Here is a 16,069-nt window from a genome sequence, read left to right as displayed (position 1 = left end):
TCTCTCCCACACCGTTGGGGACCAACTCGACTATGAATGGCTGCGTGGCCCCCCATCCCATAGCCACCTAGACTGACCTGCTTTCTCAGTGAGAAAGGGTTTGTGGAGAAGAGGGATGCGGGTCCTCAGAGGAGGGAATGGCTCACTCTCACTACAACCTTCCGGAAACGGGGGCGCCACACCTCCCCACAAAGAGCTCCCCTAACCCAACCCCCAAAGTTCATTCCACAAAGTCCTGGTATTTTTTCTTTTTATATTAAAAAATAACAGACACGATATCAAAAACACAAATGTCAGCGGTAGAGGGTACAGCTGAGAACACCTGGGTCCCACCTGAGGGGCAGCACCAGGGACTCCACGGTCCACCAACCTCCCCCACCCCGGAGCAGCTAGGGGTCTGGACCACTGGGTCCTGCTTGGGCCTCAGAGGGCTGGCTCTCCAAATAAATAAACGCAGCCCCAAGCCGCAGGGACAGGGACTCCGGCTCAGCTGGGGCTTGGAGAACCACTTCAGCAGCTTGTCAGCAACCTTGTCCAGGGGAAGGAACGACTCCTCAGCAGGGATGGGAGGTGCGGCTTCTCTGGGCTGGGCTAAAGAGTGCCACCCTCTGTTCTCTAAGAGGCCAGAGGCAGCCCCTGGATCCTGGGCTGCTGACGGGGGGAGGTCCCACACCCCCTACAGCGGGAGAAGCCGGGACAGTTTTCTATTGGTTGGTCCAGCCACGTCTGAGTTCTGCGAGTTGGGACATGGGAGAAGGAAGCTTCTCATGCATTCCCGGAGGTGGCCCCAAATGTAGTCTAGCTGGTGCCATTTCCTGCGGCAGGTAAGGCTGGACTGGATGAGCTCCCACCTTGTTCCTCCTCCTCCATGGCCAGGTCCTGAGAGCTTGAGACCGCGGCCCCAGCTCGGGCCTGGGCCTCATCACCGCCCTCGCCCTCACCACCACCGCCACCCGCCTCGCCCCCACCCTCCTCCATGGGCTCCAGCCCCAGTCCATCCATTTCCGAGAAGAGTGGGTCATCAGGGTGGCCAGGGTCTTGGGTGCTGCTACCGCAATCCACACAGGCCTTGGAGAAAGAAAGGATATGAGCGAGTCAGGCAGAGTTCTCCCTGCTGACCTGCCACCCCAGTTCCCCTTGTTCCCCAACTCGAGAGTGCTTCCCAAAACGTATGCCCAAGAAACATGAATCCATACAGATGCGCATGGGGTCAACAAGATTGGAAAATGCATCGTACCCTGTACCCAGACCGCACTATACACTAGCATAAGATTGGCCGAGGAAAGGTCTACCAAAACACACGTGGTTTAACACTAAATAACCCAGCAGCAAATTTAGTGGAATTAACGTCCTTCAGAATTAATGATCCAAGGAACAATGAGGGGATCAGCCCTTAGCCTCTACCCTTTCAACTTGAGCTCAATTCTTTCTTCTCCCTCCTGGCCCAGACTTGACTTCTCACCATCACATCAAGGGCCCGAGGCAGTTGACCCTTCCGGACCCAGGAGTGCACAGCACCCAGTTCCCTCCGCTGGTCCTCTGAGAACCGAGGCTGCTGCTTCTGCATAGCCCGGAGCCGCTCCCGGTCCTGCTTCAGCACAGAGGCCATGTCCCTGCTCCGGGAAGGGGTTCAGGAGGCAGAGAATGGGAGCTGGGGCCAGGGCCCACGAGGCTGGCATTTTTCCTTTACCTCAACTCCCCAGCTCCCCACTCACTGCCTCATGCTCCTCCCCTGAACCGGTGCTCTGGGAATTCAGGCCTTCCAGGACCAGGAAAGCTGCCCTCAGCCTGACTAATGGTGGGGCTCCAAGGGGCGGAGGGCAGAACAGGAAAGCCCCAGAGCAGAGCCAGGCCCAGAAAGAAAACCCCAAGTTAGCTGCAGTGAGGGTGGGCCGCCAGCCTCCCCACTCCTCTGAAGAAGAGGCAGAGGAGGTCCCTGAAAGTCCTCACCTGGAGGGCACCTGATAGGTCATCATGACATGCTGGTCAGCATTGGCCATGAGCAGCCAGATGGGATCCTGGAGCACGTACTTAATGACCTGGTCCCCGGGCTCAGCCCTGGCACGGGCAGCCCCAGCCTCAGCCTCGGAAGAATCGACGCTGCCGAAGTACTTGCTCGTGTGGCTGCTCTGACTGCTGCCTGTAGAATGAGGGGCGGGCAACCAACAGAGTCAGGCCGCCCGGCGCTCCACCAGGCCTCGCTCAAGCCCACTGGCCTTAGGAAGCAGGGCAGGGGCCCAGGCTGCTTGGCCAAAGTGGGGCCTGGCCTCCCGACCCCCCAGACACTGTCCTACCCCGGGAGGTGTTGTGGGAGGCAGGGCACTCACGCGTGATGCTGGCTGAGGTGCTGCTCCCCTCATGGGAGCCTGAGCCAGACCCAGAGCCCAAGCCAGAGCCCAAGGAGCCCGAGGCAGCAGAGCCCGTGCCAGAGCGCGAGTCCTCCTGCAGCAACAACTCCAGCAGGTCGCTGGAGCCCGAGAGCGCGTCCTGGTTGGAGGACTCAGTTATCTCCACCTGGGGGAGGGGAGGGCGAGGGATTAAGGGATCAGCACCTAGGCTTCCCTTCAACTGCTGCCTCTGGCCGGGAGCGCACCCAAGCCAAGCGGCCTCTTCCCACTCCATGACAGTGGGCCCAGGCTGAGTGACGAGAGCTGGTGCAGAGCAGCGCCGTGGCGCTGGGCCCTTTCCAAGCAGCAGAGGCACTCTCAGAAGTTACTGGGATGTCCTCGCCACCTGTCAGACAGACGGGCCTGTCCCCACTTCACAGATGAGGCAGCTGATTTCTGCCTCATTCAGAAACGCAGCTGGGGCCTCCCACCCCACGACACCGCCCTCTGGGGATGCCAGGTGGGCGGGGGGCAGGAGGAAGAGCGACGGGAGGAGCAGGGGAGAGGGCTGCGTGGGGGCCCTAAGAGGATGGGGGCGGGCCTCGGTGCTCACCGGTCTGGCCGCTGGGTCGGCAGTCTCCTCGCTGGGAGGGGGGTGCCCAGCACTACTCCCCTCGACACGGGGGGGCTCCTCAAGCTGCAGCAGGTTTAGCTGGAGCGGGGAGCTGCATCTCGAGTTGAAGAGCAGAGAGTCGGGGCGGCGGGGAGGGCTGGGGGGCGGCAGGGGCAGGGACGGAGAAGGGGAGTGGGAAGCGGGGGCCTGGGGTGCCCCACAGGGGTAGGTGGGTGGGGCAGGGAAGAGATAGTTAGGGAGCACCAAGGCCACCACTGGGGTCACCAGTGGGGCAGGGAAAGCTGCAGGAGACACAGATGTGGGTGCAGGAGGGAGAGGCTGGGGGCCTCCTCTGGGGGAGAACGCGGGGAGGGGGCAGGGCTGGACCACAGCCGGGAAGGGCGGCGTGGCTGGTGGTGGGGGCCAGGGGGCAGAGGATGGCACAGGTGACGGGTGGGAGACGGGGCAGGGGGCTTCGGCCTGAGGGGTCGGGTGCTGGCGGGAGCGCTTGGCTTTGGATCGGCAGTGGTGGCGGCGGCCGGGGGCTGCGGGGCCGTGGCGGCAGCCTGAGGGGAGAGACTAGGGTAAGCAAGGCCCTCGACCTGGGGGTTAGCAGCCCTGCCACCCCGGCCGGCTGCCCTGCCACTCGGACCAGGGAGAGGATAGGCCCCAGAGAGTCTGCCTCCCTGGCCCACACGTAACAGAGGGGACTCTGGGGAGGTGGGGGGACCTTCAGGGAAGACGCGGGAATCACTGACAAAGCGGCCGGGGAAGGAGAGGTTACACGAGGCGGGGTGCTGCAGGTGTGCAGAAGACCGAGGCCTGCTGGCGGACAGCAGGCAGGCGAGGTCGTGGACGAATGGGCAGGTGGCTCCGGTCCAGCAGGCAACTACCAGCCTGGGCGACCCTCCTGCCAGTGGGGCCGTGCTCCGCATGGCTCATGATGGAGCCAAGGTGGGCGGGAAAGCCCAGTTCCTAGCCCTATGCTCGCCTGCAGGGGGCCTCCCTCAGGCACCTGGAGGGCTGCCACCTGCCCTTGAAGCCCTGCCCCCACCCGAAGTCGTCCCAGTCCTCCCTGCCGGTCTACACAGATCTCCCAGTCAGCAGCAACTGAGTCCTGAGTGGGCTCGCTTCCTGCCCCAGCCCCCAGACTGGGCCTGGAGTGGCTTACCTGGAGCAGAGCGCCCCTGCCTGCCTGTCTCAGTGCTGCCCTCCTCTGGCGGCAGCCTGGACCCCCGCCCGCTGGGGAGGAGCTAGCGAGGGGCCATCCCTAGGCAGGGCCCTGGTGGCGGAGGTGGCAATAGCCTGGGTCCCTGGAGCACAAGGATCTCCCTCAAGAACCCCTCCCCCGACAGTCTGGCCCTAGACCGGGTGCAGGCAGGTGGCTACCCAACTCACCGGGGCCCGAGGGGGCCGTGGAGGAGCCGTCAAGTCCACGCAGCCTGCCATGGTCGCGGAAACGGCTGAGGAAGGCCTGCTCCTCCTTCTGGGTGTGCAGGGACAGCACAGCCTTGGTCAGGCCCACTGGCCGGTAGGCACCTGCGGCTGGGTCAGGGGCCACCGTGGGGCTGGGGGCTGGGCTGGGAGCTGGGCCAAGAGGCAAGCCAGGCAGGTCCTCCATCATGATGATGTCTGAGGAAGATGAGACAGGGGAAAGGTCAGAATCACCTTAAGTGTTAGCACACCCACACCACACGGCACCCTCCATGTCCAGCAGCTTAGCCAAAGACCTGGGCTCTGCCCTGCGGCCGAGCCTGGGCCTCCCCTGCATCTCTTGGCCACCTCCCCACCGAGAACTGGCTCTGGGCCTTCTTCCCCGTGTAAAGCCGTCCCAGGGTAAGAAAGGGATACTCAGTCCTCGTCAGTGGCACTACCCTAGGATGACCCCCCCGTGACTCCTTGGAAGGGAAGCCCACACCTCGCACTTCCCTCACTCGTTTTCCAGGTCAATGCCCGAAGACCCTTCAGGGCTTTTCAACAGTCCCTGCCTCGACCGTCTGCGGGCAGCACCTCAGGCTGAACTACACCCCAGACTTTGTGTGTGAACTGACGGTGAGAACACAGGAAGCAGGATGAGGGACAGACAAGGCGGCAGAGGCTGGCGGGCGGGTGGAGAGCAAGAAGCGGCAGCCCTGAGCTAAGACGGGGGCCTCCTTCTCTCCATCAGGAACCAGAGGGCGGGAGAAGGCAGCCAGCAGGAGGGGGGACGCTGGCTGGGGGAGCAGAGGGAGCCCGGGCACCGCCCCCCTCAGCCACGCCCGTACCCGATTCCGGGGGCTTCTTGTCTCCCACATGGACGATGGTGGAGCTGAAGCTACACTGACTGGTGACGGACACCACGCTCTCCGCCTTACTGGCCAGGGCGAGCGGGCTCAGGGCGCCTCCTCCCACCACCGGCTCCTTCAGAGGGGTGGCCCCCTCCCCAGACAGCACTGCCGATGGATCTGTACGGAGAGATGCCGGTTATCGCCCCGCTGGGAGGCTGGGAGAGGAAACCCCAGTGGGGGTGGGGAGAGAGAGGAGAGTGGAGATCTGGAGGCTGGGCGGGGACGGGACAGAGTGAGGTGGGGCCCCAAAGACAGAAATGCAGACGCAGGAACAGAGGACAGGGTTGTGGAGGCAGGATGGCCTGGCTCTTCACCTTTCTCGGTCCCCACAGAGACCGCTCCTGCCCGCTGCCTGTCCTCGTCGGAGGCCGAAGAGGCGGTGCAGGACGAGGAGGAGGTGCACTTGCGCTTGGTCGTGCTGGGGAGGTTGCAGCTCTCCAGGTACCTGAGGAAGCACCAGAAGACATGAGAGCAGCGCCTGGGTGGGGCAGGGCCGGGGCCCAAGCGGGAGAATGGGCCAGGATGGCCTTACCTGAGGATGCTGTCCAGGCAGTTGATCTGCTGGTAGGAGCAACTGGAGGCTTCTTTCCGCTCAGCCTCCTCAGGAGCCGAGGCTAGTGGGGCCTGGGTCAGAGCAGGTGCCACCTCCAGCTCTGGGTCTGCAGATTGGCAGGGAAGGGTCTTGGCCTTGAATGTGCCTGCAGCTGGGCCGAGGAGAGAAAAGCTCCTCTGGGTTGGGCTGAGGGTCATGGGACCCGCCCCGCCCCGCCCCAGGCCTCACTCCTCACCCACACCCTCACCAACTCACCAGGGACACGGGGCCGGGGCAGAGGCCGGGCCCGGGACTCAATAAAAAGCTGCTGCCCCTGATGCTTCACCAGGTGCACGTCCTTACAGATCTGCTGGAAGGTCACCTGTGGGGCAGGGCAGTGGGCAGCATTGGGGGGGCGTGGCCAGCCTGGGGAGCCCAGAGCCTAGCACAAGAAAAAGGCCCCAGGGCTTCCCTGGTGGCGCCGTGGTTGAGAGTCCGCCTGCCGACGCAGGGGACGTGGGTTCGTGCCCCGGTCCGGGAAGATCCCACATGCTGCGGAGCGGCTGGGCCCGTGAGCCATGGCCGCTGCGTCCGGAGAGGCCACAACAGTGAGAGACCCACGTACCGCAAAAAAAAAAAAGAAAAAGGCCCCAGTGGGGAGGAGCAGAGATCACTATGAGAGCAGGACGAGAAAGAAAAGGAGGTGGACGCGGCTCCTCTGGGTTTGGCAGTGCTGACTCTGAGAACAAGGGAACGGGAGACTAAAGGGGTAAAGTGGCAGAGAGGCACTCACCGGTGCAGGAGGCCCAGGTCCCTCGGCGTCACCCCCGTTGCTGGCACTGGAGGAGCCAGGGCTGAGGAGAGGGCCTGGGGAAGTCACCTGGCCGACTCCACAGAACCCGGTAGGGCTGGGGCTGTGCACAGGCTGAGGCAGGAAGAGCGACAGGTCAGATGTCCAAGGCCTTGTTCCGCACCCCTTCCTCATTCTCAAGCCCCGTCCCCTCAACTCTCACCTGTAACAGCAGCCGGTGGATCTGCTCAGAGAGCTCCTGGATATCAGGGTCCAGGGAGAGAGCGGGACTGGGGACTGGGGGAGTGAACACGTCTTCATTCAGGGGCGCCCTGCGGGGTGGGAAGGATGAGCTGAGCCCTGCCCCCTCCACACTGGCCCGCCCTCCAGGGCACCACCCACTTACGTGCGTACTTTGTGGCGGCCCAACACAAAGGCCACCTTGCGGCTCCAGGGGTGCACGAAGCCAGCCCAGCTGGTGTCCATGGTGACGTACTCCCCATTCCGGGCGCAGAAGCGGATAGGGGAGTGGTCAAAGGGCTGGCCAGCCAGCTGCAGGACTGAAGGGAGTGGGAAATGAGGTGCGGGTCAGTGGGAGGGAGAGCTAAGTAAGGTTGTGGAGCCCCCTGGAGCCTCCCCCCACCCGAAATCCAAGAGGCCAAGGCGCTGAAAGACACAATCACAAGGACAGCTGTTAGGAAGCCCTGGAGACAGCTGGAAGGGAGCGCAGGATGAAAGGAACTCACTCTTTTTGTGGATGGCCAGCATGAGGGGTCGGTCCTCGGGATGCAGGAAAAGGAGCACTGGGGCCCCCAGGAGGTCCTGGGGGAGGTAGCCCAGCAACGGGGCGGCCCTGAAATGACAGGAGGCATCAGAATGGCCAAAGCCTCGGCCCTGGACACCTCCTTTTTCTCCAGGTCCTGACCTCACCTTTCATCCACATCCTGGAAGAGGCAGCTGGGCGTGTGCCTCGTAGTGAAGATCCTCTTGTCGGGGGGAATCCGGGGAGCTGAGGCACAGAAAGTGTGGCCATTGGATTTCCTCCAGAACGGTCCAGCTCCTCAGCCCTCCATGCTGCCTCAGGCCCAGGCTGGCTGGCAGACAGTTCTCTCCACAGCTCTGCCTTGGGCCCTCTAGCCTACAAAGATGGTCTGGACAATCTTTGTGCCCCATGCCGATAATGAAACTGAAAACCAAGGTACTCTCCTTTGCCTTCTCCTAGCTTAGGGCTCTCATCCAACTCTACCTCTAAAGAGGCGTTCAAACCCTCATTTTAACAATACCTTCTGTGTTCCAAAGCTGTCTCCCACACTCCCGTCCTGCCTCACCCCCAGCCTAGAGAAGGCCCCCTTCCTCCTACCCCAACCAGGCCAGGCGCCTGGGCCCGCCCACCTTCATAACCAGAGTGAATGCGCTCTGCGATCAGCAGGCAGCACGGCTGTGCAGGGGCCCCATCAGAGACCCGGATCTTGGTCACATATGGGGTTAGGCGGAATGGCTGGTACCGAGGCCCGGGATCTCGGTCAGGACCCCCTCTAGCAAGGAAGAGAAAGAGGCATTAGGGACTGTCAGTGAAGAGCCACCCACCACCCACCTCAAGGTCATGGGCCACACAGCAAAGAAAAACGGGGTGTGGGAGGTGCAAGGGGTCTGCTCCCACGTCCCCTGCCTACCTGATACGGCAGAAGACAGACTTCTCCTGGGTGAAGTCCTTGAGGCCTGAACCTGAGACAGACCAGGAGGACAGTAAGCACAGCTCCCCATCCCCTCCCTGGGCTGAGAAGAACCCAGCAAGGAAAAGCCTGGGGCCCCTGGCCCCTCATGGCAGGTGCTTCCTGGAACTGCTCATCCCTCCCCCCAAGCACTTCGGGACCTCACCTGCCGAGGCCCCCGTGCCCCAGGTGGGCAGGCGAGATGGGGCAGTGGAACCATAGAAGACGCCCACATCCTGGGGAGCCAGGAGCTCTGAGAAGCGGGCACCGCGGAACACATCCTGCTTGCAGCGCAGCAGGATACCTGCCTGCTCAGAAATGTAGACGATGCGGCCTGTCAGGAAGGAGACAGCCACGGAGAAAGTATCCTAGGCGAGAAAGCAAAGACAAGAGCAGGTTCAGGAGCTGTGGGAGTGGGGCTGGGGGTGCGTCGGGATACAGAGGCTGGGCTGCGCTGACCTGGTTGCGAAGCGTGTACTCAGATGTGATGTGCTCCAATTCCTCCAGAGTGTAGGTGGACATGTCCATGGCACAAGGCTCGCCCTCCTCCAGGCTCCACTGCTGGTAGTATTCCTGGTTGGCTGCAGGGTGCGGGCAGCAGCACACTTAGTGAGGAGACTGCCCCCATGGTACTAGCCCAGGACCTGAACATTGCCCTCCCAGGAAGCACCACTCACCTTGCACCTGCTTGACACAGGCCAGTGCGTACTGCAGCGTGGCCAGGGTCCCAGAGCGGCCCTTGCCCCTGCGCTCTGGTGGCAGCCGAAGCTTGAGCTCCCGCAGCGCCGTCATAAGTTCTTTCTGGGTCCTTGCCCGAGCTGACTGTTCACTGCTGCAGGGCCCACAAGGAGGGAGCGGGTATAGACATTAGCCCCAGAGCGTGGCCCCCAGCCCTCTCCCCCAGCCCTCACCCCACGAACCTGCAGCCACTGGTAGACGGGTTGTCCTGCTCTGAGCTGGCACTCAGGAGGCTGTAGGCAATGGAACTGCTGGGTGGGGATGGGCTCTGAGAGTTTGTGCTAGGGGAGAAGCAACAGACCCAAGATGAGGAGAAAGTGGGCAGCAGCACGCGCCTGTCTCCCAGCTCAGTCTGCTCAAAAGACCACTCCTAGCACCTGCAACCCATCCAAACACACCTCTTGCTGCTTTCAGTGGTGTCCAGCAGGGCCGAGTCCTTGCCATTGCCGGAGGAGGAGCTATGTGAGCTCCGCTGAGATGCACCCCTGGACTCTGGTCCATTGGACTCATTGCCGCTGGAGCCATTGCTGTTGGCATCCGTGTCGTCAGCCAGGCTGGCGCCAGGACAAGGTCGATGCTGTGGAGGCCCAGGGGATGGAGCCCCTCCAGGACAAAAGGATTCCCCCGGCCTGGGGTCCCCTCCCCCATCAGCCCCTTCGAGGGGGCCGCTCATGTCTGGGCCATGGGGAGCGCAGGAGAACAGGGAAGGCGGAGAGGCCACCAGAGAGGCACGAGGGGGCCGGGAGGCCTGGCCAGGGGAGCGAGGTGGGAGACACAAGCCTCAGAGAGCTGAGAAGTTTGATCACAGCCAGCGCCTGAAAAGAGAGACCAAGAAGGAGAAAAACCTGGGCTGTAAATTCACAACACCTGCCAATTTCATTCAGCCTCCTCCCTTTCAGGTCCCCACGCTCCTGAGACCCAGGCTTCCAATATGGAGCCTAAGCAATTTCTGTTTCCTGTCCGCGTACGGGGCGGGGGAGCGTCGGGGGGCTGCAGGTGGAAAGGGGCCTCTCTTGGTCCTTCCCCCACATCCCCTGCCAGCGTGGCCTGAGGAGGTAATACCTAAGCGGTCGACTAGAAAGAACTTCAGCTGTGAGCCACAGCCTGGATACTTCCCATTCCCAAATTCCCAGCAGGCCCCCACTCCGCCTGGAACTCCAAGGCCTCGGAGCAGGGTGCGAGCCTGCCGCCTTCTATATTTAGGCCTCCGGGCTAATTTTATCCGGGGGCGGTGCCACCTCCGCCGCACATGCGCGCGGACTTGCGCGGCCCCACCACGCGCTTCCGCCGCCACTGCGGTCGCCAGGGAAACCGACGTCAGCGGCTGAGCTCAGTGGTTGCTGGAGGGCCCGCAAGAGGGCGGGGGAGGGGGCGACCCCTCCCCCATTTCTCGGCGGAAACGGGGCAACGACACACTCCCGCACTCGCAAGCGCGACCAGGGGTCGCCCACCTCTAAGAGATCCCCAGTCCCCGGAGGGCCGAGTGGCCGTAGGAAGAGGGGCAGCCATCGGGGTTTCAGAGGCTGGCCTTGCTCCCCAGGGCAAAACACAACCACCACCGCCCTCCGCGCAAAAGCCCCCAGACTGGCGCTCTCCAGGATCCCAATCATTCTGGTTAAGACAACACAGCCTTTCCTCCTCTTGCCCCTGCACCTTCTCCCGACCCCCAGGACCGAGGCCTGCCACTGTCAGGAACCCAGGAATCCTCTCTTCGGTCCCCTACTTTTCTATACACTCGCCGCCACCGCCACCCCCCCCCCCCAACAGCCATCCGAAGCAGACACACTCTGCTCTGACCAAGGGACGGACAAAGGCCAGAGACGGCTGTTCCCTTACTCTCTCCCTCCAACCACACCCCCAACCTCAGAGCATTTTCTGAGCTTCAGGAGAAAAGGGAAGGCTGTGGCCAACAGCAGGAACTAGCACCGGGAACGAGATGTTCCAGTTTGAACCGGGCTGACATCACAGCCGGCGCGAGGCCAGGGACTGGAGGAGGGAGCGCGGGAAGCGTGGAAAGCCCGAAGGGGTCCTGGTGCTGGGGCAAAACCGGAGACCCCCGAGTGACAAAGGCAGCAGGGGGCATGCCTGATGAGGGTCAGGTGTGGGGCCGGGGCAGCTGGGAGCTGGGGGCAAAGCTGGAGGTAAGGTAGGCAGGTCAGGAGTGCGGACGCCCAGTGCAGGATTGTGAGGAATACCTAGGTCCCCGGGGACAGGGAGCGGGTGGACAACGGCAAGGAAGGCGGATTATTGGTGTGCCGTCTGAGTGCCCAGGCCGAAAGCGGCCCATCAGGCTGGAAGTGGCGGCAGTCAGCCTCCGGGCCGAAGACCGGCCCCTGGGGTGGCCGCGGAGATGCTTACCTGGCCGCGCGAGCGCCCTCCGGTCGCCTGCCCGCCGCCGTTGCAGCCCGCAGCTGAGTGCAAGCTCCGCGGGGCCAGGAGGCGGGTTGCATAACGCCAGGCGCTGCCCCTCATTGGCCTCCTGCCGGCGGAGCCACAGGCCCCGCCCCCAATTGGCTGGGGATCTCGTCCCGGCGCCTGATTGGCTACTGGCCCCCACTGAGGTCAGGGCTGTGTCACACACACGGGCGCACGTGGATCTGGGTGCTGGCGCTGGGCTGAAGGGCCCCAGACACCACAGCCCAGCCAATGGGCGCGGGACGCCTTGTACAGTAAATAATGGAAGGGAGGGGAGGGGAAGGGAGGGGAGGTAAGCTGTCCCTCTTCAGAGAACATACCAGGGCCACAGTAGGTATTTAAGATAACTCTACTTCCTGAACCGACCAGCCTTGCACAACAGGACACCCTGGCCTTGCCAGGGGTGGGCAGAAAGAATGCAGACCTTAGGAGGTGGGCCAAGCTGGATGAGACAGCTGGTCCCTGGGAGGAGATGGACAGAAAACCCAGCTTGGCCTTTCCTAGGTTCCCCTCCCCAGCCTTGTCATCACAATAGAGCCCTTTTACCCAATCCCTTCCTCTGACACTTCAAATCCTGTGGACAGCTAGGAGGAGGGTAATCGAGGGTCCACATCTGAGGAGGGGGTGGAGTGGGGGGAAGGATGCAAACAATAGAAGGGGCAGCCAGAGCCAACAGGAGCTGTGAAGGGAAACAATGGCAGGTGTTTCCATGGCCAATCAGAGAAAAGGTCACCGGGCAACCTACGTGGTGACTAGTGCTTCTCTCCTGAGGATGCAGCCACCCACAGTTACGGCTGCACCAAAAGTAGGGGCCAGGCAGCCAGGGCTGCAGGGGAACAAAGCGGTGGCTGAGAGAAGAGACCTTAGACAAAGGTGGGGTGGCAAGGGCTTCAGGTCCCCACCGCAAGGAGAAGAGAAAGCCAAGGACCTCATCACCTGTCTCCTTAACTGTATTCCGCAGCCCCCAGGAGAGAACCTGACACGCAGTAGGTGATCATAAACACGGTGACTTTGTAACTAGAGCTAGGGGAGGGGGAGGGGCCTCAGTAATAGAGAAGGAGCTGGAAATTATAATTTTTTTTTTTAAGAGGCAAGAAGCAGAACACTGAGTCCTAAATTTGGGGGAATAAAGTGCCAGCTTGGGCCGCGAAGAGCTTCAGTTACACAGACCCCCTCCATCCAAGACTAATGTGTAGTTCCTCTCAGGGCTCCCTGGAAACGTGGGTGGCAAGTGAAGAGGCTGATGCTGACGTAATCAGCGTGGGTGCACACGCCTGTTACGTGGCCTAAGCTTTCCTTAACAATTGTGTTCCCCATGGGGGGGTGGGGGGGGGTGGGCAGGGTCAGGGCTCTGTGGAAAAGCTTACAGAATAACCCAGAAAAACCAAAGCAAGAAAACACAGGAAATAAAGGATTGAGGAGCCTGGATTCTCAGTCTTCTCTCCTTGAAAATGCCCCCCCAACTCATATATTGTGGCCCAGTCCCTTGTCTCCTTTTCAGACACCTCTTCTCTGGAAACATCCTTTTTCTTCTTCCTCAGCACTCCTTAGGGCTCTAGATGTGATCTCCCCCGGCACAGGCGATCCTTGCTCTCCACCTCCACCTCCATATTTTCCTTTTGCGTAGACAAAAGGGTCCAGCGCTCCAGCAGCTCTCAAGGCCCTAATCAGGATCCTGCCTCACGGTCCCCACAGTAACCAGACCCTGCTGCCGTCAATGGAGGAGAGGGGGCGGGAGGCGGCGGTGACGTCAAGCGGAGGAAGGGGGCGGGGCGAGGCAGCCGGGGAATGTGGGGCAGGGAGGCTGGAGAGGCAGCGGTTTGGGAGGCGGCCAGCCCGAGAGGGCGGCGGCCAGAGAACTTGGGAACATCATGTTCTTTTGGCTGGTAGCCCAGGACATGCACCCAGCCTGGACGCCTCCCCCCAACCCAACGATAGCCATCCTGTCCCAAAGCCAGGGATTCCTGGAGAGAGGATTAGGAGGAAGGGGTCCCCCCCTCCCCCGCCCCCACGCCTAGCTCTCTTCTCCAGACTCGCATCCGCCCTCCCCTTGGCTTGCTCCTACAGCTCCTGGCATTGGCTTTCCCCCTCTTCCAGACTGTATACATCTGCTGGCCCGATCCCAAAGCCAGGGCGGGTAAGTTGGAGGCCAGGTTCTGCAAGAGACCTTTGCTCCTTCCCTGAGGCCCCCTTCAGAGCCTGAATCTCTTGTTACTATGGTAGCAGAGACAGGGAGGAGGGATAGGGAGGAGAATGGGTCTAGGATGAGGAACTCGAACTGGGAAAGAGCAAGTGGCCCAGCCTGGGGCCTTGGATCTTGGGAGAGGGATAAAAGGGAGGAATGAAGGTTTGGGGCTGGTGCCTCAAGACAAGAACCAGGAAGAGGGAAATGGGGCGGGGGTCACCAAAATTTTCAAAAAAAAAAGAATATGAGAATAGTTCCCAACCACAGCATTCACATAAATCTTACACCCTGTCACTGTTCTTTTGTCACCCTATAGCAATTTTCTTTTACCTAAAAAAAAAAAAATTAAAAACATGACCCAGGCATTGCGCTGAGCACTTTACATACATTATCTTATTTAATCTTCAGAACAATCCTGTGAGATGGGTATAATTATCCCCATTCCACAAGGACCAACTAAGGCTCAGAAGTTACCAAACTTGCCTAAAATGTCTCATAATCAGTTCTCAGGCTCTTAACAAATGGGACTCAGGATTCAAATCTGAGCTCTGATAATGGCTTGTCATTCTGATTTCTTACCCTTCAGGAACCTCTGAGGTGTTACCAGCTCTGGGAACCTGGGCCTCTCAAACACTCAGCCAATTCTAAGTTTGGTGCCTAAAACACAGACTCCATCCAACCTCTCCTCTACCCTGGGACATTCAGTTTGCACTCTCCACACACTTCAAATCATCACAGTCCCAGTTTTCACATGCTCACAAAGTCCTTGAGATCACCCTAGCAGCCACCAGCCCCAGTGACTTCCTAGGAACCCCACTTCCTCACTCTTCCACCTTACCGCAGGTCACTTTACCACAGGCCTCGTTGCTTGTACAGACAGATACCAGGGCACTCTGTTGGTGCCTCCTCACCGCCAGGGGCTCAGGAAGACAAGTATACAACCAATCTGCACAAGCCCATCCTCCCTCTCAGGATCCGACAGTTGCTACCCCACGTTTACTCCCAAAGATGGCTCCGAGTCCCAACCCCTCCCCTTTACACATGAGAAAGACATCCAGAGCCCTGATGTGACTAGCTCAGGGTCACACAAATCATCACCCCACCCTTTTTCAAATCACCGTATCCCCTTTGGTACCCTCTCAACTGCCCTAGCAGGACCTCTCTCCAGCCTCAGAACCCCTGCCTATTTCAAGTGCTTAAGGCACCTACCAAAACAGCAGTCACGCACTGGAACGTCTCCCACCGGCTCTCAGGGGTCCTGTCCCGTACCTCCCTGGGAGTAGGGTTCTCAGCTCCCTCAGTTCGCTGGCTTCTGAGCCCCTCCCCGCGGCAGTCAGGGGTACAGGGACCCTAGGGCCTTGAGGGATTTGATGTCAAGGATTCCCGCTCCCCTCTCTCTAGAGCTGAGTTCGCAGCCCCTATTCCCCCGTAACCATCAGAGCTCCCACCGCGGTGATCACGCATTTGCAAGATCCCCCTCACGGCAATGCATTAACACCCCTCCTTACAGAACCACCGTGGAAAAACCCATACCGACCGCCGCTCCTCACCCTCCACGCCTGAGCACTTACCGCTCAGCGCGCACGCCGTCCAATTTCTTCCTAACTAGGATCAAGGAGACTTGGATTCGCTTCTCCAGGCCCGCCCGCCGACCAGGATGCCACGCCCCTCAAGCTTATTGGCCGAAGGGCGCCGACCCATGCCCCGCGCCGCGTGCGGCCGCGCAGCCCCCGCACTGCCACCATTGGCGCCGCCCGCCTCCCTCATCTTCTCATTGGTCAGTTTGCCAACCAGCAGTGACAGATCCACGTGCGGGAGGGGCCACCCTAGCACGTTGATTGGAAGCTGACCGAAAGCCACGCCCACATCCACCTCCGAAGTTCTTACTGGCTGTGGCGGCGTCCCCCGACCCGCCTAGATCGGTGACGCGGACGCCAGTCCAGTCCTCCAAATTTTCTCATAGGCTGAGAAGTCCCGGAGCTGTAGAGGACACGTGCGGGCGATCTCACGCGGCAACTTGTTTACCTAGAAGCTGGGGATTTTCCTTGACGACAAGCTAACCCAGGACGGCCGAGTCTGCGCAGGCGCAGATGTGAGCAGTGGTGGCTTTGGTGGGGGCGCTTTGTGAGCCGTTAGGCGCGTGACAAGAGCGCCCCCGCGCTGGGACTGTGGACCTGGGTTCCTGAAGCTCCCTGAAGCTGGAAGCTGCTGGCATTACGGTGAAGCGATCTTCAGGTCTCAGTGCCGCGTGGTAACGATGAAGATGATAGCCACCTCCCAGATTATATTTTCTGTGGGCCAGGCCATGCGCTTACAAACCCGGAGGAGGCGGCTGATCTACTTCCCACTGTCTCAAATGAGACTGAGATCCAGAGAGGTTACATAATGTATCCGGATTAACACGCTAGTCTCTGGTGGGGTCAAGATTTG

At 60.9% G+C, this 16,069-nt stretch overlaps 1 protein-coding gene across 6 annotated transcripts; it reads right to left on the bottom strand.

Annotated features, from left to right (window-relative positions):
- Positions 1-236: 236 nt before the first annotated feature.
- On the bottom strand, positions 237-15,325 carry PER1 (period circadian regulator 1). 6 transcript variants are annotated; one of them, XM_033848465.2, is made up of 23 exons: positions 15,211-15,324; positions 9,438-9,854; positions 9,222-9,320; positions 8,979-9,133; positions 8,761-8,882; positions 8,468-8,669; positions 8,263-8,314; positions 7,982-8,124; positions 7,520-7,598; positions 7,336-7,442; positions 6,996-7,149; positions 6,813-6,921; positions 6,593-6,724; positions 6,076-6,181; positions 5,800-5,971; positions 5,582-5,712; positions 5,205-5,384; positions 4,339-4,572; positions 2,941-3,506; positions 2,328-2,514; positions 1,951-2,140; positions 1,463-1,613; positions 237-1,068 (listed from the first exon to the last, which is right to left on the bottom strand). In XM_033848465.2, exons 2-23 carry the CDS (start codon positions 9,710-9,712, stop codon positions 799-801), a joined length of 3,816 nt encoding a protein of 1,271 aa, XP_033704356.1. In that variant the 5' UTR covers positions 9,713-9,854; positions 15,211-15,324; the 3' UTR covers positions 237-798. The 6 variants fall into 6 exon arrangements, with proteins under 6 accessions (XP_033704356.1, XP_033704358.1, XP_033704357.1 ...); XM_033848467.2 differs by having other exon boundaries at positions 5,800-5,965; XM_033848466.2 differs by lacking the exon at positions 15,211-15,324 and adding an exon at positions 11,398-15,193.
- Between the last annotated feature and the right edge of the window lie 744 nt (positions 15,326-16,069).

This window comes from Tursiops truncatus, chromosome 20 (genome assembly GCF_011762595.2).
Source record: "Tursiops truncatus isolate mTurTru1 chromosome 20, mTurTru1.mat.Y, whole genome shotgun sequence".
NCBI lineage: Eukaryota > Metazoa > Chordata > Mammalia > Artiodactyla > Delphinidae > Tursiops > Tursiops truncatus.
This window is presented reverse-complemented; position numbering and strand designations above follow the sequence as displayed.